Source organism: Mobula birostris, chromosome 27 (genome assembly GCF_030028105.1).
Source record: "Mobula birostris isolate sMobBir1 chromosome 27, sMobBir1.hap1, whole genome shotgun sequence".
Lineage (NCBI taxonomy): Eukaryota > Metazoa > Chordata > Chondrichthyes > Myliobatiformes > Myliobatidae > Mobula > Mobula birostris.
The window spans coordinates 20,201,119-20,222,446 of NC_092396.1; the positions used below are offsets into that span (position 1 = coordinate 20,201,119).

Here is a 21,328-nt window from a genome sequence, read left to right on the forward strand (position 1 = left end):
GAGTGGTGGATGCCTGGTATGGTAGAGGCAAATACTTTAGAGGCTTTAGAGAGGTGTCTGGATAGGTACGTGAACATGAGGAAGATGGAGGGATATCAGCATTGTGTAGGTAGGAGGAATTAATGTTTGGATATTTCTGATTTGCTTTTTAGCTAGTTGGCACAACATTGTGGGCTGAGTGGCCTGTTTCTGTGCTGTAATGTTCTATGTTCCACATCAGTCTTGCCAAGCTACATCCAAGTTTGCTGCCAAAATGGAAGATGTCTTGATGGTGAACTGGGCTGAAAAATGGCATATAGAATCTAATCCACACATGTAAGGTGATGCATTTTGGGAGTTCCAATGAGGCTAAGAAAGATAGAGTGAACAATGGATCTTATGGGAAATTGAGGAAGGAGAGACTTGGGAGTAGAAGTCGATAGGTCCTTGAAGTTGGCAACTTGGTTGGTTGAAGTTGGTAGATAATGTGGTTGGAAGGCGCATAGGATAGTGGTCTTCATTAATCAGAGTATTGAATACCGAAGTAGAATCAGAATCAGGTTTAACATCACCGGCATATGTTATGAAATTTGTTGTTATGTGACAACAGTACATTGCAATATATAATAAAAACTGTAAATTATATTTTTTTAAGTTAAATAAGGCGAGGAGGAGGAGAAGATGGCGACGCGAGGCAGCGCGCGCGGCCTCTCCGGTGAATGATATCTGTAATCTGTCAAGTAGGGGACCGTGCACAATTCTGATTTGATGGAGACGGACGTGAGAGTACGGAGGAACATCTGGAGAAACTTCTGAAATGCTTGCTTCGCTGCCGCTGCTACTGTGTGGTAACCGGGATCTCCGGAGCAGAAGGCCCCGAATCCTCGGCTTTGCTTGTTTCAGCGGCCGGGGCTAGGTCGAAGGCGCTCGGCAGAGGATGGCGCTCGGGGGGCTGCATCAGAGGGGCTGGTCGGAGGCTCGAAGTTTTCGGATGGACGGACTCGGTGTCGGCTGCGGTCGGCTGTTTTCAAGGCATCGGCAGTTGTCGGTGCCTTGGAGGTTTATGGCAGGGAGTTTCTCCCTTTTGCCGCCTGCTATTGGGGACTTGGGAGTCGATCGGGACTTGAGACTTATTTTTTACCGTGCCCATGGTCTGTTCTTTATCAAATTATGGTATTGTTTTGCACTGCTGTAACTATATGTTATAATTATGTGGTTCTGTCAGTGTTAGTTTTTGGTTTGTCCTGTTTTCTGTGATATCACTCTGGAGGAACATTGTATCATTTCTTAATGCATGTATGCATTTCTAAATGACAACAAAAGAGGTCTGAGTGTTCTCATAATCTAATCGCAGTAGTGCAAAAAGAGAAAAAAAAGTAGTAAGATAGTGTTTGTGGGTTCAATGTCCATTCAGAAATCGGATAGCAGAGGGGAAGAAGCTGTTCCTGAATTGCTGAGTGTGTGCCTTCAGGCTCCTGTACCTCCTTCCTGATGGTAGCAATGAGAAGAGGGCATGCCTTGAGTGGTGGGGATCCTTAATAATAGATGTCGTCTTTTTGAGACATTGCTCCTTGAAGACAACTTGGATGCTGGGGAGGCTAGTGCCCAGGATGGAGCTGACTGAGTTCCCAACTTTCTGCAGCTTATTTCGATCCTGTGCAGAGGTCATGCTCCAACTTTATAAAGCCCTGGTTAGACTTCGTCTGGAGTACTAAGTGCAGTTCTAATCACTACGCCACAGGAAAGCTCTGGGAATTGCAGAGAGGATTCACCAGAATATTGCCCAGGATCAGTTCAGTTATGAGAGAAACAAGTAAAGTTAGGGTTGTTCTCCCTGGAGTGGAAAGGGTTTAGAGAGGACGTGATCGATGGAGAACGGGTAGACTACAGTGTACCCTTTATCAAATGTCAGAGGCAGATAAAATCAGAGGATATACAGCATGTTTACAGAAAACAGGAAGAAATTTAGAGGCGATATGAGGGTGACTGCCTTCATCCTGAGAGGGGTTGAAACTGGGTCATCGACAGCATTTAATGAGTGTCTTGATGAACATTTGATTCACTTAGGTACAGAAAGCTATGGACCAAGTACTGGGAGATGGATTTACTAGCAAGCTTTCTCACTGGTCAGCATGGGCACATTGGGCCCAGTGGCCTGTTTCCATGCAGTACAATTCCATTGACTTATTCCTGACTCTATGATCTCTGCCCCAAAGTTAGTTGGAAGGCAAGTTGAATGAGCTCATAGTGGAAAAGATAGTCAGATAAATGAAGCAGGTTTATTATCTCTGATATACACCATGAACTATTGTTTTGCAATTGCGGTCTGGTGAAAGACTTAACATTATCTTAAATCCCACCAATGAAGTGCTAAAGAGAAATAACGAGGTAATGTTCAAGGCTTCAGAAATCATTCAGAAATCTGATGGTTGGGGAGAAAAATGTTCCTAAGTTGTTACATGTGGATCCTCAGGCTCCTATACCTTCTCCCTGATGGTAGTAAATTAGTACAGTATAGTACAATACAGGAACAGGCCCTTTGGCCCACAATGTTGTGCTGAACCAATTAAATTAGCAATCAAAAGGCCAACAAATCTCTTCAGCCTACATAATGTCCATACCCTTTCACTTTCCTCACATTTGTGTGCCTATCTAAACATCCCTAAGTACCTCATGTGGACACCACGGTGGTTGGTCTGATCAGAGGGGATAACGAGACGGCCTACAGGGACGAGATCCAGCACCTGGCCGCGTGGTGTGCTGACAACAATCTGGCCCCTAACACCCAGAAGACCAAGGAGATCATTGTGGACTTCAGGCATGCTAGGAGCCACACTCACGCCCCCATCTACATCAACGGAACTGTAGTGGAGCGTGTATCAAGCTTCAAATTCCTTGGTGTCCACATTTCCAAGGATCTCACCTGGTCCCTGAACTCCTCCATCCTGATCAAAAAGGTGCAACAGCGCCTTTATTTCCTGCGGAGCATCAAGAAAGCTCACCCCTGTCCCAGGATACTGACGGACTTTTACCACTGTACCATTGAGAGCATACTCACCAACTGCATCTCAGTGTGGTATGGCAATTGTCCCGTATCAGACCACAAAGCACTCCAGCCTGTGGTGAAAACTGCCCAGCAGATTATCAGCATCCAATAGCCCACCATTGAGAACATCTACCATAAATGCTGCCCAGGCAGGGCAAAAAGCATTATAAGGGATGCATCTCACCCTAACCATGGTCTTATCGCTCTCCTCCCCTCCGGTAGGCGCTACAGGAGCCTCCGCTCCCGCACCAGCAGGCACAGGAAGAGCTTCTTCCCTGCTGAACCTCTCACCACAGCGCTAAGCAGTATTGCATCTGTATTATACTGTCTCAATACATTTATATCTGTGTGCTGTAGCACTTTTTTATTCGCAGTTATTTTGTAAATAACACTACTCTTTGCATTTCTGGTCAGATGCTAAATGCATTTCATTGGCTTTATAGACAATAGACAATAGGTGCAGGAGTAGGCCATTCAGCCTTTTGAGCCAGCACCACCATTCACTGTGATCATGGCTGATTATCCACAATCAGTATCCAGTTCCTGCCCTATCCCCATAACCTTTGATTCCGCTATCTTTAAGAGCCCTATCTATCTCTTTCTTGAAAGCATCCAGAGACTTGGCCTCCACAGCCTTCTGGGGCAGAGCATTCCATATATCCACCACTCTCTGGCTTTGTATCTGTACTCAGCACAATGACAATAAAGTTGAATCTAATCTAACCTAATCTAATGTGTCTACCTCTATCACCACCCCAGGCACCCACCATGTTCGGAGAGGGGATGTCTTGAATAGTGAGGGAGCTTAATTATGGATGCTGCCTTCTTGAAGCACCAACTCTTGAAGATGTCTTCAATGGCGAGAAGGTTTGTGCCCGTGATGGAGCTGACTGAGTCTACAGCCTTCTTCTGATCCTGCCATTGGAGTCACCCCCCTCCCCACCGACACACACACCAGGAAAGCAATCAAAATGCTCTCCACTGTACGCCTGTAGAAATTTGCAAGAGTCTTTGATGACTACAAAAACTCCAACTAGCTTGCCTTCTTCATGAATTCTTCAGCGTCGGGCCCAGGATGAATCCTCTGAGACACTGATGCCCAGGAATTTGAAGCTGTTCAGCTTTTCCACTGCTGGACCCTCAACGAGGACTGGGTGTGTTCCCTCGGCTTTCCCTTTCTGGTCTACAATCAATTCCTTGCCCTTGCTGACGTTGAGCACAAGGTCGTCTTTGTGCCACCAGATAGCAGGTTAATCTCACTCCTGCGCACCCCCTTGTCACCACCTGAGAATCTGCCAACAACAGTGTCGTTTGGTGAATTTATACTTGGCACTTAAGCTGTGCCTAGCCACATAGTCATGAATCTAGACAGAGTAGAGCAGTGGACTAAGCACGCGTCTTGAGGTGAGCCTGTTGATCGTCAGCGAGGAGGAGGTGTTATTACTAATCTGCACTGACTGTGGTCTCCCGATGAGGAAGTCAAGGATCCAGCTGCAGACAGAGGTACAGAGGCCCAGGTTTTGAAGCTTATTGATTAGTACTGAGGGGATAGATGGAGCTGAGATGTAATCAATAAAAAGCAGCCTGATGCATGTTTTGCTGTTGTCTAGGTTCTCCGAAGCTGAGTGGAGAGCCAGTGAGGATGCATCTATTGTAGACCAATTACAGTGGAAGGCAAACTGCAGCGGATTTAGGTCCTTGCTCAGACAGGAGTTAATTCTATCCATGACCCATCTCCCAAAACCCATTATCACGGTAGATGTGAATGCTACCCTACAATAGTCCTGGAGGCAGCTTGAAGCTTTTCATAGGCACTGGTATGACGTCCTTTTGAAGCAAGTGGGAAATTTCAACTACAGCAGTGTGAGCTTGAAGATGTCCTTGAACACGCCAGGCAGGTGGTCAGCAGAGATCTTCAGCTTCCTACCAGGTACACCTGCGGGACCTGATGTTCTTGCAAGGGTTCACCCTCTTACAGGATATTCTAACGTCCACCTCCAAGGCAGATCACCAGGTCGATGGATGCTGGGGAGCGGGGGGCATGCATAGGTGTAGTGTTGTTCTCCCTCTCGAAGTGTGCATAAAAGGTGTTGATCTCATCCGGGAGTGAAGTATCATTTCCATTTATGTTAGGCTTCACTTTACGGGAAGTAATGGGATGCACACCCTGCCACAGCTGTCGTGAATCTGATTGTGTCTCTGTCTTCACACTGAATTGCCTTTTTGAGCAATTTCAAGTTCCTAGGTGTCGACATTTCTGAGGATCTATTCTGGGCCCAGTATATCGATGCAGCTATAAAGAAGGCACAGCCGCAGCTGTATTTCATTCCAGGTGAGGCGACACTTCTCCTGTGAGTCGGCTGGGGTGATATACTGTGTCCGGTGCTCCCGATGTGGCCTTCTATATATTGGCAAGACCCGAAGCAGACTGGGAGATTGTTTGCTGAACATATACACTCTGTCCGCCAGAGAAAGCAGGATCTCCCAGTGGCCACATATTTTAATTCTGCATCCCATTCCCATTCTGATATGTCTATCCACGGCCTCCTCTACCGTAAAGATGAAGCCACACTCAGGTTGGAGGAACACCTTATATTCCGTCTGGGTAGCCTCCAACCTGATGGCATGAACATTGACTTCTCAAACTTCCGCTAATGCCCCACCTCCCCCTCATACCCCATCCGTTATTTATTTATATACACACATTCTTTCTCCGTCTGTCTCTCTGACTATACCCCCTGCCCATCCTCTGGGTTTTCCCCCTTCCCCCTTTTCCTTCTCCCTGGGCCTCCTGTCCCATGATCCTCTCATATCCCTTTTGCCAATCACCTGTCCAACTCTTGGCTCCATCCCTCCCCCTCCTGTCTTCTCCTATCAGTTTGGATCTCCCTCTCCCCCTTCCACTTTCAAATCTCTTACTAGATCTTCCTTCAGTTAGTCCTGACGAAGGGTCTCGGCCCGAAACTTCGACTGTACCTCTTACTAGAGATGCTGCCTGGCCTGCTGCGTTCACCAGCAACTTTGATGTGTGTAGCTGTATTTCATTAGGAGTTTGAGAAGATTTGCTCCGTCACCAAAGACACTCGCAAATTTCCATAGATGTACCGTGGAGAGCATTGTGACAAGATGCATCACCATCTGGGATGGGGAGGTGGGGGGTGTTGTTGGTGCTACTGCACAGAATCGAAGTAAGCAGCAGAGAGTTGTAAAGTTGTAAACTTAGCCAGCTCCGTTATGGGCACCAGCCTCCATAGTCCCCAGGACATCTGTGCCTCAAAAAGGTGGCGTCCATCATTAAGTGCCCCCATCACCCAGGACATACCCTGTTCTCATTGCCACCATCAGGAAGGAGGTACAGAAGCCTGAAGGCACATACTCAACAATTCAGGAACAGCTTCTCCCCATCTGTCAACAGATTTCTAAATGGACATTGAACCCATGAACACTACCTCACTACTTTATATTTATCTATTTAATGTAAATACTTACTGTAATTCACATTTTTTCCTGTTATTATGTATTGCATTATACTGCTGCTGCGAAGACAACAAATTTCACGACGTGCTGGTGACATTAAAAGTGATTCTGATTCTGAACTACAGCTGAAATCTTCTTGTAATCAGTCTGTGACGAATGCTCTAAGTACAACTATTGCCAAATCAAATGGTGCACTTTAAAAATTCCTTTTTAATTAAAATCAATTGCTAAGCAAGTGATTTCAGCAGCAGTAACCTCTACACTACCTAATGAGAACTAGTTTCTCTCACTTATCCTCTGCATACCAGTTTCTCATTTTCAGTTCTTCCCATCTCTGAGCTAATATTAACATGCTCACAAAGGCCGAACAGCACTTCATTGCCAATCACTCCAATCAATCGCAAACATACAGAACAACTTTTAGAAAACACAAATAGCAAATACGTCTTACTATAAAAGTTTTTATTTTGACATTATATGAATGACGATTAGGGCCTCACAATTTATCAGATTTTCCTTTCCATCTGTTTTCCTCCGTTCATTTCCCTGGAAAGAACCTTCCCACCCTAAACATCAGGGGATTTTGTTATTGCGGAGATTTGGGTGCACAGCCAATTTTTATAACCTGCTGAAGACAAATTATTTCAACTTCCAGGGCTGGTGCTTAAGCCTCCTACATTTCTCAATCCTGTAAAAAGTCTCAGTTGAAATACTCTACAAATGGAAACAAGGAAATCTGATATTTGGAGGGAAGTCCTAAATACTGTCGGTTTCTACGCGTTCAAACACCTCCGCTCTTCACGGCTTCCCCATCCAATTTGTTTCTGTCTCCATTTATTTGTAAGTTTTCCAATGACATTATAATTCTTACTAACTCCCATAAACTGCTTTGCCAGCACAGCTAATAAAACTGGATGAATACTGAAGCTCTCAGCGCAGCAGAACACTAGTGTTAGCATTTCAGTGCAAAGCGGGGAGTCTGAAACTACACCTTCAACACTTATCTTCTGCTTAGAGGTGAAACCACTGATTTCTGTGATGGGAGGTTTCAGAAACAAAAATGAAAAAAAGGTAATAATGATTGATGAGTCTTCGACTGTAATAAATGAAACCAAGGCTAGAGATTGGCAGGCAAAAACAATATTTGATAGTGTATGCACAACGCTTGAAATATTCTCTAAACGTACTAATGCTGAACAATAGTTCAGAGAATCTAGAGGCAGTAAACACCAAAAACCTAATGACAGATTGTTAACAGGGTGCTTGGCAGTTTACACAGAAAGAGAACCAGATTACCTTCTTGGCCTTTCTCCATGCACATCTAACCTTCATTTCACAAGCAATTATTTCTTTTAACACTTTGCAGCAGTGGCTGTAATGTTTGTGATCCTTGCAAAATTTATGTGAAGAGGTAGTTCATGATTTCTTGTACTACTGGCTTAATCAAACTTTGCTACCAGTTATTCGCAAAGTAAGTGCAATGCACAAGCAGATCCACTGCCCAACCCCTTCTGCGAATCGTAATAATCAAATCTTTTGGTTTGCTATCCCATTTCCTGGGTTGCTGCTCCATGGATGGTAAAAGTACAAACATCAGCAGGAAAAGTGAAATATCACAGCTAATGATATCCTGTCATGCCATGGTCCACAAGCATGTCTTGTAATCACACAATCAAAGCCAATTACATTCACTCCTCGTTCACTCCAACCACATTAAGTTCAGCAGCATAGACTGGGGACTGAAACGCAGGACTGATGCAGAGCTAAAATCTGACTGCTCCATTACTACTGATCCCAACCCTCCCTCAACTCAAACCAAAATGGGATGAAGTCATGGCATCTGTACCTCCAGCATCTATTGGATTCAGATCTGCTAGTTACTATGCAAAAGATGGCCTACACCTCCAGAACTGCTAGATAATATCCTCTGTTTATGATGGGATGGTGGAGTTGTGTACCTCCAGGATCTCCAAGTTAGAAACTCACTGATTATTATATGATGGCATGGACCCAGGCTCCATGATTACATACTCTTTGGTTATAATTGGATGGAGTAATCTCATACCTCCAGGATCTCCTGGTTACCACCCCTATGATAAGTAATGGGATGTGGTGGACTCTGGAATTCCTACATCATTGATCTTAATTCAAGATCCTTGATTGGTCAGGGTATGGAGGGATATGGGGAGAAGACAGGAGATTGGACAAGAGAAAAATTGGATCAGCCATGATGAAATGGCAGAGCAGATTCGATGGGCCAAATAGACTAATTCTGCTCCTATATCTTATGGTCTTATCATATACTGTCGGGTTACTATCGGATGTGGACTATCTGTGTTACATGTCACTTTCCTGGGATTTGATTATTATTATTCTGATCTGGACCTTCACAACTGGCAAATGCACCTGCATATAACTACCCCTTAGAACATAGCACCTAGAGAAATTTATTAACCACTATATACAGAGCAGGGACATGAACTGTCCATGCTGTAATACCTTAAAGAACAATAGGTTGAAGTTTGTTGCAAACTGACATCGTAACAGCTTCCACTGCATGCAATTAGGCGCTAAGCATTTTTAAGGGTCAACAAAAGAGACAGCAATGTATCGTGTTCCACTGGTAGTTGGAAGACCCTCATGGTAATGCGTCAGTCTTCCTGGGTGCATGAGGGCCCAGCCCTTCCGAGGCGCTTGAATGGAACAGTTATACCTGAGGAACCTGCAGCCACCTCCCTGAAAAAGACAGAACGATCATTTTAGTTTTAATAGCAATGTCCACCACTTAGGAACAAATGCAAAATGCACAATGATCAGATGTCACTGAAACTGGTGTACTGCTAAAAGTACCTTGGTTACAGACAGGGGATAAGGAAACATAACAAGAAATGTACCAGTGTTCACTCCTGTTATACACTGCTAGGACGATCAGTCCTGCGGTACGCAGTGTACACACAGTAAAATGTACACTCAGAACCTTACAGAACTAACTTGTACACTCAGTTAGTTCTGTAAGGTAACACCGGGCAGGCCAGAATAAAATCTGGATGCAGTCTAACTGGCTGAAGTCAAATAGCAGGAGGAAAACCTGAGGAAATGTGTATTTGGACCCTTAATACAATTATTCTCAATAAAAATGTAATCAATTAATAAATTAACAATCATTATGAACAGATATCCACAGGTAAAAATGGTGATGTAGGAAATAGTTGGCTGAAGGGAGGCAGGATCTTCAGCTACACTGGTCTAAATTGGAGGCAGAATAGTAATTCCACCTTGTGGGTCAAATTTCTCCTTAAAGATGAATCAGTGTTATTTTATCAACCTTAGAAATATCAATTAGTAGCGGAACTTCTTCCCAACATGGTGAAAATTCGTGGAAAGATCAGATGAGCAACGTTGGCCTCTCCTAACACAACACCACCCAACCATGAACTCAGCACATTCCCTCTTCATGTTTCAGATACTTGCAGCTTTCAAAAGCTATAAAAGAACATTGCCCTTCAGAATGTCACTGAAATTGAAAAGCATCCTCATAAGTAAGTTATTAAACAGATCAGCAATTTCCAAAGTAACATGGAGGAGTTGACCTTCAATTTAGAATTCTTTGTCTTCTGGCTCACAGAAGTGAACCTCATCCTTTTTTTCATGTTTTCTTATAACCTGGAGTGTCATATTTTATTTCCTTGGGGATGCTGGCTGTTTGCATGGTGAAAGTAGGGGGTCCACATTATTTGCCTGCAGTAATCCCTCAGTTAACTTGGAAGGAAAATTAGAGGGCCATCCCAAAGTTCAGGTACAATGACAGGGACACACCAAGGGTCATATGGACAGATCACAGCTGTCATCCTCTTCGAAAGGCAAAAGTTAGCTCCCTAACTATTCCACATCAAATAACAGTTGTTAATATTGGAATGAAAACCAGAAATACTTTATTCATTTCAGTCCTCACAATCCGTATCATCCTGGGAGGAGAAGGGCGAAGTTCATCTGATCAACTTTAGTCCACCTGGATTGTGGTAGGAGATGCAAGAGGGCAGAAAAAGGGCAGAACTGGATGGAAGAGGAAGTTCTGCAAATGAATTACACATTACAAGTAAAAAGGTCACAAGATGATGTTATTTTCACAGATAACATATGTGGCTGCACGGACGCATTCGTGGTCAGAACCCAACATCAAAAAACTCATAGTTGGTTACAGGAGTTGTGAGTCAGTTCGCCCTGTGGGGAGGATTGAGGGTGTCACAAATAAATGTTAACAACTACCTATGAAAATCAAGGGGTATGCATTATCAATTGACTGTTTACCAGCATTATACCGTTAATGGTCTAAACCTGAATCATGACATGTCCTTAGCTTTCCCAGTGTATTAAAGACACTCATTAGTTGGACAATCAAACATCAGTCCTCACTGAACATTAATGATTAGGAAAACCATGCATTCGTTGAATTTGGTACATTCCACAGCTCAAACACATCCTCGGAAAGTTAAACATGCAAGACCAGAACAAAGAGGGAGAATCAGTTTAATACTGATTTGAGAACTTTGCAGGGAGCCACACAATAAATGTCAGTGTAAATATCAGAGCCATGCTTCAAGTCCTAGTGCTGGCTCCTGTGGAGCAGCCCATGACACATGCTCCTTACTTGTACAGAGTGAATCAGATTGGTCCATCCCTAGCACCAACTTACAACTTACCTGATAGTCAACTCCAACCTTGTTGAGCGCAATGTTTACAGTAAAAGTAGAAGCATCATGATGTGGCATTAAAGATGGCTGTTCATCAGGTTTATATCTAACTACAAAGGCCAGGTCAAACAATGCCTGCAAGAAAGAAGAGGGGTGTGAAGCAATATCATGCAGCATCTATTAAAGAGCGGGTACTGGTTAGAAAGAACTAAATCTCATCTTACAAAGCCCTGTGCTCCCAGGTTGTGTCTGCACCTGGGCCTCAGCTATCTCCATTGTCATGACAGCCCGGGCCTTGCACCTCTCCTGTACCTAGTCTCAGGTTCCTCCAGCATCTCAGGCAACTCCTCCTGACGTATTCCAGTGAGACTGAACTGGTTTTACCTCATAATCAACTCCTGCCCTGTTTAGAGCTACGTTAACAGTGAAGGTTGAGGCATCATGGTGGGGTTCAAGCGAGGGCTGCTCCTCGGGTTTGTATCTCACTACAAAGTTCAGAAACGAGTTGGCCTGAGAGCAAAAGTTTAACATGGAAGAAACAAAACCAACATTAGTAACCATGGTGACAACAATCATCAGTTATAACAGTTTTATAATTAATTTATAATAGGCTTTTATTGAGTCCTTTTGATCTCTGTCCTTAATTGCAAGTTTATAAATTTACTAGTTCAGTGTAATACTAAACTGGAATAGTCTGGTCATAAATTTCTTTATTATTTTCACAACTACTTTCCCACTGTCTCCTCTGCTCAGACCCACAGATGTTTTCTCTTCTCTTCTCTATTCCACTGCTGAGAATGCTAACAAACTACAATCATCCATGCAGAATGCACCAGAATCGAGTCCAATCTGGGCATGAGTCAGAAGTTCACAAGTACTTTCCATCAGAGCTAGTGGGAAAGGTCAGAAGATCACCACTCTTTAGATAGTCTTGGGAAATAGAGAAAAGAACGTGTGTTTATGTGTGCGTGTGTGCGCGTGAGCACGCGCGCAGAGAAGAGATTTTGATCATTCTTTTAACTGACTGGGTACTCCAGATGATTGAAAGTGAATCTCTTAATCCACAGCAGAAAACCAGAATGAAAAGCCTCAGCAGTATTGAAATGTTTCTTCCATTTCTTATCAACTATTTTCTCACTAGTTCTAAAAATTTTGAAGGAAAGGCTGGCTAGATCAGGCATTTTATGATTAAAACACCTGATTTCTTTTTTTTTGCAACTTGGGCCTCAACATCCCAGCCTGTATGTAAAATGCCCGATAAGTAAAATTAGGGTCACAGGCAGACTGAAAATGAAATTATTTTGCTGCATGTTAGTCAGTCCAATAGTCAAGATTTATAAACAAACACCATTTAAGAGGAAGATCAGGAACTTTAAACAGATTTATATGTCCCTGCCTCTATTCTGCAGTTCATACCCTCGGGTGCTGATTGACTTGATAATCCCAGGCTCTCCTGGAACAAGCACCTCCTCACTTATCGCCATCACTATGTTTACAGTTTCAGGCAGGCTTTATCATTAAGCCTGGTGATGCTGTGTCATCTGGAGAGATCACTTATCGATCTGCTTTCCAAGAAACTTTTAATCTCATGCTTGTTCCCACATGCCTCCCCTCTGCAACCTGAAAGCACGTCTGCCTAGAAATTCAATCACTTAATCCCATTCTTTTCAGGTGAATTTGGTAACAATCGTTACCAAATTGTTTCATGTCACCCCAGGCCATTTCTGCGTGAGAGCACCTTTCTGTCTCCAATGTGAATTCCACATCAGAGATGTATTGGATATGTCAATCTCCATTTGGAGAACTGGGGGGGTGGGGAGTGAGCTTGGATGATATTGTCCCAAGACTAACCACTGTCGGGTATATCTAAAACAAGCTGGACTTAATCCCATACAGAGCTTTCATCCTTCTACCATTCCCGCAATCAAGCCTTCCTCCTCCAAATCACTATCCCACCTCTGCATCTGCTCAAGGCCTACCACCTTGAACCTTCAATCCCTGACTCCCGAATTCCTGCCTCCATAATCCATGCAGGGCTTAACAAGAGGCCTCAATCTCCCATTTCCAGCCCATTAACTAATTCTGGACACAATTCCTCTTTCTATCACACCCAATCCCTTCTGCCCCATCAATGTAAAAGCTCTCAATATTTCTTCTCCAATCTGAACCCCCACAACTAAACTCCTGACATCTCTTCTTCCTATAAGAGGATGGAAGATCTTCATACCTATCGATCCCCACCACCTCAACCGTTACAGGGAGAGTACAGCCTCTGAAACCAATATGTCCTTTCCAACATGGGCCTGGGCATTTCTGATCACCTGAATCTGGCCTCGGAACCGGCAGCTAAACAACATCTTTAGGGTTAAGAATACTGAGAAGACCAAAGTCACTGTCTTCAATTCCTACCACAATGTCATCCCTCATTGGAGATCCCAGCCATCTACCAGACTGAAGCAGAGACATGGCAACCAAGTCAATATTTGATCTAAGATTAACTTTGGACCACAATACTAACCCTACTTTCACCTCCATGACAGGCTCTGCCTCAGCTCTCTTGATGAAACTTGATCACATCCTTCTTAGTTCCAGAATATTCCAACTATCCTCCTGGGCCAGCCTCCCCTCTTCCACTCTCCACATACCAGTTTATCCACTGTACTGAGTTCTGCTCACCCATGTTTATTAGTACCAGGTTCAACAAGATGTCAGTATTAACATCCTAACACTGCTTGCGCACTCCATTTTGATTTTATTCCTCCCCACTCCCTGTAATCTCCTCCCTACCAACCATCTGCGATCTCTGTGCTGCAGTTCTAACCTCTTCTGCAACCCTAATTTCAGTTGCAAATCTTAACTTGACGGTCGATATTCGGTAACATGGTTGCTTTCTGCGTTTAAACAGAATGATACTCTGATGGCAATGTCACCCAAGTGTTGGAGCAGCAAACAAGCACCCAACCCAAAAGGTGGACCACAATAGGGCAGATAAAACTGACCTTGGTGTAGTATCCTGGGTAGAACTTTTCTGTTAAAGGTGCAATGTACTCTCTTAAAAACTTCTGCCATTGTTTCTCATATCCAATCTGATTCATGTGAATGTCGATCGTTGGCACATTTTCATATCCACCCTGAATACGTACGTCCTAGGACAGAGATGAAAATGACATTGGAAACATTTCGGAGTCATGTTCAGATACTCTCAGTCACCTCATCCTTGATTGTTGTTCCACTGACCTCATTGCCTCCGGTTGACCATTGCCCGTAATTTTCCATCTCCTCAACGAGGTCATCGCAGGCTCGGTCAGTAAAAATAGGGAACCAGTAAACATCTGGACAAGGCTGTAAAACATCGTGAAACAAATGTACCGCTTTGAATCTGTACCATACAGGTGAATGTATCCTCATGCCCACGGCACCCACTCCATCGCCCATTTATTAATCTTCTCTTCACTACGGTACAGAACTGGATGGTATTGACAAGACTTCATTGTGGCGGGAGTATTTACACCCATGACTGTACAGCTGGGCATAGCTCAAATGCCATCTATAAATTTGCTGATGATATAACTATTGTTGGCAGAATCTGAGATAGTGACGAGAGGGTGTACAGGAGCGAGATAGATCAGCTAGTTGAGCGGCGTCACAGTAACAACCTCGCACTCAGCGTCAGTAAAACCAAAGAACTGACTGTGGACTTCAGAAAGGGAACACACAACAATCCTCATAAAGAGATCAGAAGTGGAAAGAGTGAGCAATTTCAAGTTCCTGGGTATCAATATCTCTGAGGATCTATCCTGGGCCCAACATATTGATGCAGCTGCAAGGAAGGCTATATTTCATTAGGAGTTTGAGGAGGTTTGGTTTGAAACTAAGGACACTCGCAAATTTCTACCGATGTAGCGTGGAGAGCGTTCTAACTGGCTGATATAGGGGCTAGGGGCGAGGGAGGAGGGCTACTGCATAGGATCAAAATAAGCTGCAGAAAGTTGTAATCCTAGTCAGTTCCATCATGGACACTAGCCTCCATGGTATCCAGGACATCTTCAAACAGCAATGCCTCAAAAAGGTGGCATCCAGCATTAAGGACCCCCATCACCCAGGACATGTCCTTTCCTCATTGGAGGTACAGAAGCCTGAAGGCACACATTCAACGATTCAGAAACAGCTTCTTCCCCTCTGCTATCCAATTTTTGAATGGACATTGAACCCATGAACACCACCTCACAACTTTTTCTTTATTTTTATTTTTGCGCTACTTATTCCATTTAACAACTTAGTATTATATATATGTAAGGGGTTTCTTCTTTTATGTTACTGGTAAGGCTAATAAAAATGGCTTCTTTGTTACGTTAACTGCTGAGAAAGTGCTTCCCTCTCACAGCTTGTTTGGGTTAAAATTACTGATAAGAAAATTGTATTCATTTGCTAACCAATTGGGATAGATGTTATTCTTTCTTGTGTGTCTGTAAGCTATTGTTTTTCGCAGGCTTTGAGGCGGAAGGCGCGATGGGGACAGGGAGAGGAGACGCGATGCTGTAAGCTGGACGGCGGATGGACCCCGAGCGGGAGTCCGAAGCCCAGGGTCTTCAGCGAGTAGAAGAGACAAAGACAGGCTCGTGTAGAGCGCCTGGTTGACCACCGTAGTTGGTCCCAGGCGGCGGGTCGAGGAGGTCAGAGAGGATCGAATGGCGGAAAGAAGGCTCCGTTAATTGAGCTCCAACTGTTGTGCACGGAGTGGTTGAACTTTGATAAGTTTGGCGCCTTTTACTTTCCTTTTATATTTTATCTCTATTAATTACATAGTTCCAGTAAGTTCTATAAAGTGTAATCTTTTAATCACATATGGTGTCCTGTCTGTTATTTGGTGGGGTGGGGTACATCACACAGCATCCACACAAACTTGATTACCCAGTCTGACGGGGCTGAAGGCTGCTCCCCCGAGATGAAAGTGAGCTGAGCGAGCCTGAGGCTTACCGGGGGCCACATATACTTGATAACTCACATTCTTCCTTCTATCATCATGTACTGCTGCTGCAGAGTCATCAGATTTCATGACATACGCCAATGATATTAAACCTGATTCTGATTTGTGCAACTGTCATTGGAGATTAACTGTACTCTAGAAAACATGCATTCGTTCCTCAATCACACTTTATTTACATGTGCACAAGGAGAATTATGTGGCACATGTCACCAAATGTTTGATCAAAGAAATGCCATTTTTACACAGCAATTGACTAATTGGATACAGATATTGACAAATTGATAACCTTGTGGTTAAAATCCTTATTTGCATAATCAATCACACTACAATAACACCGATTTAACTAACCAGTAAAATCTACATGCTAAACACCAATAGCTTACATTACAAGGCCGTATGCCTAGGAAACGCAGCAAAGGAAGGCAAATAAGAAAATATATGGACACTGTGAAAGAACTAACAGATCTAAGTGTGCAAGATATCATTGACGTAGCGAAGGATTGTTTGATGTGGACAGCCATGATTGCCCAAGCGTGTAACGCGCAAAGCACATGAGGAAGAAGAAACACTAATAATATTTCAGAATTAGGAAAGCAAGTTTTATTCTGGGATCCTTCATTTGCATCTTTGTCTTGATATGTTGAACTTTTCTGGCCCCAAGCAGTGCAAAGGGAAGCGATGCTCTTCAAAGCTATGCCTCGCTCAACTGCACATTATTTGTGAACTACCCTTGCCTGCAAATTATTTTAACCCTTGCCTTGCTGCAACTTCCACATTACCATGCACATTGATTCCAAAACGTGTGGAATATCAATGGCTATTCAGCATTTGTAGTTGGTGGACGCAGGGCAGTCTCTTCAACGTTGGGATGTAAACGCAGCACTACACAGGTTAATGATAACACATGCTGATGGAGACTACTGCTACACCAAAGCTTTGCACACTATCATCGTGCTGTACTGAATTTTATGAAGACCAGAATGATACTATGTTTGCAATGTGATAAACTGTGGAGGTGGGAGAGAAGATGTAAAGTATCAATGTTGGAGCAGATGGGCGACAGAGACTTACATTGAGCTCAGTTTCTCCAGAGCAGATCACACTTTACAGTTAATTCATTTTTCTTCTCTCTCTCTCTCTCTCTCTCCCCCCAGCAATGAAGGTCTTCCATCTCTGTTAGTGTGCATGGCTTCCTTCACAGTGTCAGTAGCTTCCAACTACTTTATCAGCTCGATTGGAATGGGAAGAGCTCCCAATCTGGACTCCTTATACCACACTTTGCAAAAACTTCAGTCTTCTTACCTGTAAGAAGATTTTCTCTCTGAAGGTTTTGCTCCAGTTGGGATGAATGTACTTTTCCTCCCAATCCTGCAAGGTCACAGAAAGAGAGGTGAGAGGGACGCCGTGTCTCCTGTGCCCTGCACACTGCTCCTTCTCCTGAGATTTACTGACCTAGGTCAGTGTGCTCTTAGTGTGTGGCTACATCATGAGCACATCCAATGCAGGAGGAAGATGCTTGCAAACATTATCCATTTTCACAAAATTCATTTTAAATTGTATCTTTAAAAAGAAATTACCTAAATATTACAATAATTACAGCTCAATGCTCCAAACTCTATTGTTTCTTTCTCTATGGTCCTGTTCTCCAAGTGGCCACAAGTTCCATACACTTGTTCCCCATTTCTCTCAACAATAGGTCCTGCTGGAAACTGACTACCCGAGCTAAAAGTTACTGGTCTTAAGGACTCAGGCCCACAATTTATGGGGGATCAATATTAAACCAGCCACAACATTCACCAGCCAGTCCCATTATTCCATATGAGAGTCAAATGTCTGTGCCCTGCCAAACTCTTTCTTCGAGTCCCTCCCATTAACGTACCTGTTGGTTTTCAGAGATCTGCCAGAGGTCATTGTGGAGGCTACCAGTGTGACAGTTTGCCACGGAGAGAATGTGTCCAAACTCGTGCCTGTTGGTGACATACATGAAGATTCCCTGAAGAAACGACAAGTGGATTAATACCGAAACTGAAGGATATCAAAACATCATATACTTCACCAGTAATCAGAGCATCAATTAACATCTGTCACATTCTTGCAGTTTTGTTATTCTTGGTAAGGAAGAAATTGCTTCACGACAAGGAAATTCTCATTGCTGTGGTAAGCTGGGACTCTCACCTGCTCTCTGATGTTGTGACAGAAAGCCATGTCTGTGTCCAGCTTGTTACTGTGATAAAGATCTTTGTCAGTCAAGTCTGACCGCAGCAAGGTGCCTCGAATCAGGTACACACTGGAGATATAAGGGACATTCCACACACCTCTACATAGAAAACACCACAAGGAAGCAATTTAAACTCTACATATTTGCAGCTCCCAGCCCACACAGAGAAGTGCACAAGCATTAAATCCTACATCAGTTCCAGTTTGGCACCGTGCATGCCCAGAGCCTCGGCGATCAGCAACAACACTTCAGAGAGGTTCACTGTTGCCCCGCAGGGAAACTGTTCCATTCCTCGGTAGCAATATTGCCATGTGGGGCGTGTCCTAACACCTCTGTTCTTCACTGGAACCTGGGTTAAAATCTAGCCCAGAATCCTGAGATGAGAACGTTCTTCTGCCAGACTCAAAGAGGGCAGACGGGGAGCACCATGGAAACAAGGAGCATCGGCGGTGTATCCACTTGGATTACCTGAAGAAATGGGCAGTAGCAGAACGTTGCATATGCAACGACACAGGATTGACTTCAACGGCACAAAAACTACTGCGCCACGCCAATGGCTTTTGGAACTGCCTGGTAAAGGAAACCATTGAAATAAGACCAGAGAATAAGAATTTTAACAAAGACGAATGTCTCGCTCTAAATAAGAACTGGAATACAATCTTAAACAAGGTGGGACAGCAGAAACCTGACTGGTTGAGGAGTAACCAATCAGGACTGACGGATGACAGGAGTTGCGTATATATATCACCGAACTAGAGGTGCCCAGGCATCCCCCTTGATGAAGATGATGGAATTTGTCAAAGAAACATTGGTTAAAATCGTCACCTGTACCCGGCTGGCAGCCTGAGAACAGGCTTGTGTGTCATATACGTCAGGAAAGCAATAGGTCCTTTTTCAAAGAGGAACACTCAGATTGGATTCATTTCAGCTATTATGCAAACCTTCTTGGACAAGTTAAATAAAGGAACATGGAAACAGGGAGCCCCTTGTATCTACTAAATCTTGAATTCATGGCTGATGTGAATCCTAAATCTACTTTCTTGCATTCAGACTGCAGAAAACTAGAAACCTCTGCACATCAAGCGTTACTGCCTCACACACAGCCAGTCGCAGGGCAAGGTGGGTGCTTTTACCAAACTAAGGACGAGAGTAGAATGTTATTAGCATGACCCAATTTGGGACTTTTCGTGGACAAATACCTTGTTCACAATCTCATGGTAACTTTTTTGTGGATCAATTTACAGTGGGGTCAATTCCCTCCAAATCCCCCCCTCACTAGACCAATATAACTAGAAAAGCACTTAGGAGCACATTACGTAATAGGCCCAAGTCAGCATGGTTTCCTTAAGGGGAAATCATGTCTGACAAATCTGTTGGAATTCTTTGAGGAAATAACAGGCAGAATAGACAGTGTCAGTGGATGTTTTGACAAGGTACCACACATGAGGCTGCTAAACAAGAGAACATGTAAAGATACTAGCATGGAAAGATGGCTGGCAGAAGGCAAAGAGTGGGAATAATTGGAGCATTTTCTAGTTGGCGCCTGGTGACTAGCGGTGTTCCACAGGGGTCAGTGTTGACTTCATTACCTTTCAGATTGTACAGTGCATTGAAGAAGTATTCAGCCCCTACAACTATTTTCACATTTTACTATCTCATTTTCTAAATTTAAAATATTTTGAAGTAGGATTTTTTGAGCGAATCTACAGAACATTGTGCATCATGTCAAATCAAAACAAAAATTGCAAAACCTGTCAACAACTTACTAAGAATTAAAAATCAGAATTGTGAGGCTGACAAAGGATTCATCCTATTTGCATTACTGTGCTAACTTTCTTCAGGTGCAATACTGTATATTACCTTACTAACTCACCCAATTTGTTGATGTAGAAAATTGGAGGATCACCTGAATAAATACCCCTCTCCCTGGAAGGTCCAACAGTATGGTACATTTTCAACAAACCAAACCAAAATGAAGACAAAAGAGCATTCAAGGCAAGTCAGGGAAATGATAATAGAGAAACACAAATCTCGGGAAGGGTACAAGACCATCTCAAAGGTACTAAACATACCTCAGAGCTCAGTACAGTCCATTGTGGAAAAAGTGGGAAAAATAGGAAACCGTAACCAAACTGCCTGGGTCAGGCCATCCCTGTAAACTTCGCTGGAGAAGAATGGCAATTGTAAGAGAGGCTACTGTGACACCAACAGTCACTCTGAGTGAGCTGCAGAAGTCAGTAGCTACAACTGGAGATGAACTTCACGGCTCCACAATCTCTAAGGCCTTGCACAAAAAAAGGGTAATTATGGAAGACTGGCAAGGAAGAAGCTCTGGCTAAAAAAAAAAGCATCACTTAGAAGATACCGTAAAGATGTGGAAAAAGGTCTTGTGGCCGGATGAGACTAAAGTGGAAATTTTTGGCCTCAACACTAAGCAGTACATGTGACGTAAATCTAATACTGTGCACCAGCCAGGTAACATCATTCCTACTGTAAAGAATGGTGGAGGTAACATCGTGCTATGGAGATGCGTGGACTGGAAATCTGGTCAGAATTGATGGGAAGATGAATGCTGCTAAATCCAGAGAGATCCTGGAGAAAAACCTTCCAGCCTCTGCCAGAAAACTCAAACAGTGGAGAAAGTTCATCTTTCAGTAGGACAACAACCCAAAGCACACTGCCAGAGCAATCATGGAGTGGCTTCAAATGGAGAAGACTGATGTCATTGAGTGTCCCAGTCAGAGTCCTGATCTTAACTCGATCAAACTGCTCTGGCAAGACCTCAAGATTGCTGTGCACCACCGCTCCCCAACTAAACTGGCTTGGCTTGAGCAACTTTGCGAGGAGGAGGAACGGGCAAATCTTGCTCCATCACATTGTGCAAAGCTAATAGAGACTTATCCAAAAAGACCACTGGCTGTAATAGCTGC

At 43.6% G+C, this 21,328-nt stretch overlaps 1 protein-coding gene across 3 annotated transcripts in view; it reads right to left on the reverse strand.

Moving 5' to 3' along the window:
* Positions 1 to 6,949: 6,949 nt before the first annotated feature.
* plod1a (procollagen-lysine, 2-oxoglutarate 5-dioxygenase 1a) overlaps positions 6,950 to 21,328 on the reverse strand; it is a 45,614-nt gene continuing 31,235 nt past the window's right edge. Inside the window, exons 13-20 of one of the 3 annotated variants that reach the window (XM_072245234.1) lie at positions 18,356 to 18,497; positions 18,060 to 18,173; positions 17,483 to 17,548; positions 14,431 to 14,535; positions 14,193 to 14,339; positions 11,578 to 11,703; positions 11,203 to 11,328; positions 6,950 to 9,238 (exon numbers count right to left, since the gene is read on the reverse strand). In XM_072245234.1, the coding sequence (XP_072101335.1) occupies positions 9,083 to 9,238; positions 11,203 to 11,328; positions 11,578 to 11,703; positions 14,193 to 14,339; positions 14,431 to 14,535; positions 17,483 to 17,548; positions 18,060 to 18,173; positions 18,356 to 18,497 (982 nt within the window). In that variant the 3' untranslated portion in view covers positions 6,950 to 9,082. The remainder of the gene's footprint in view (positions 9,239 to 11,202; positions 11,329 to 11,577; positions 11,704 to 14,192; positions 14,340 to 14,430; positions 14,536 to 17,482; positions 17,549 to 18,059; positions 18,174 to 18,355; positions 18,498 to 21,328) is intronic. The other 2 variants (XM_072245236.1, XM_072245235.1) reach the window with 2 other exon arrangements.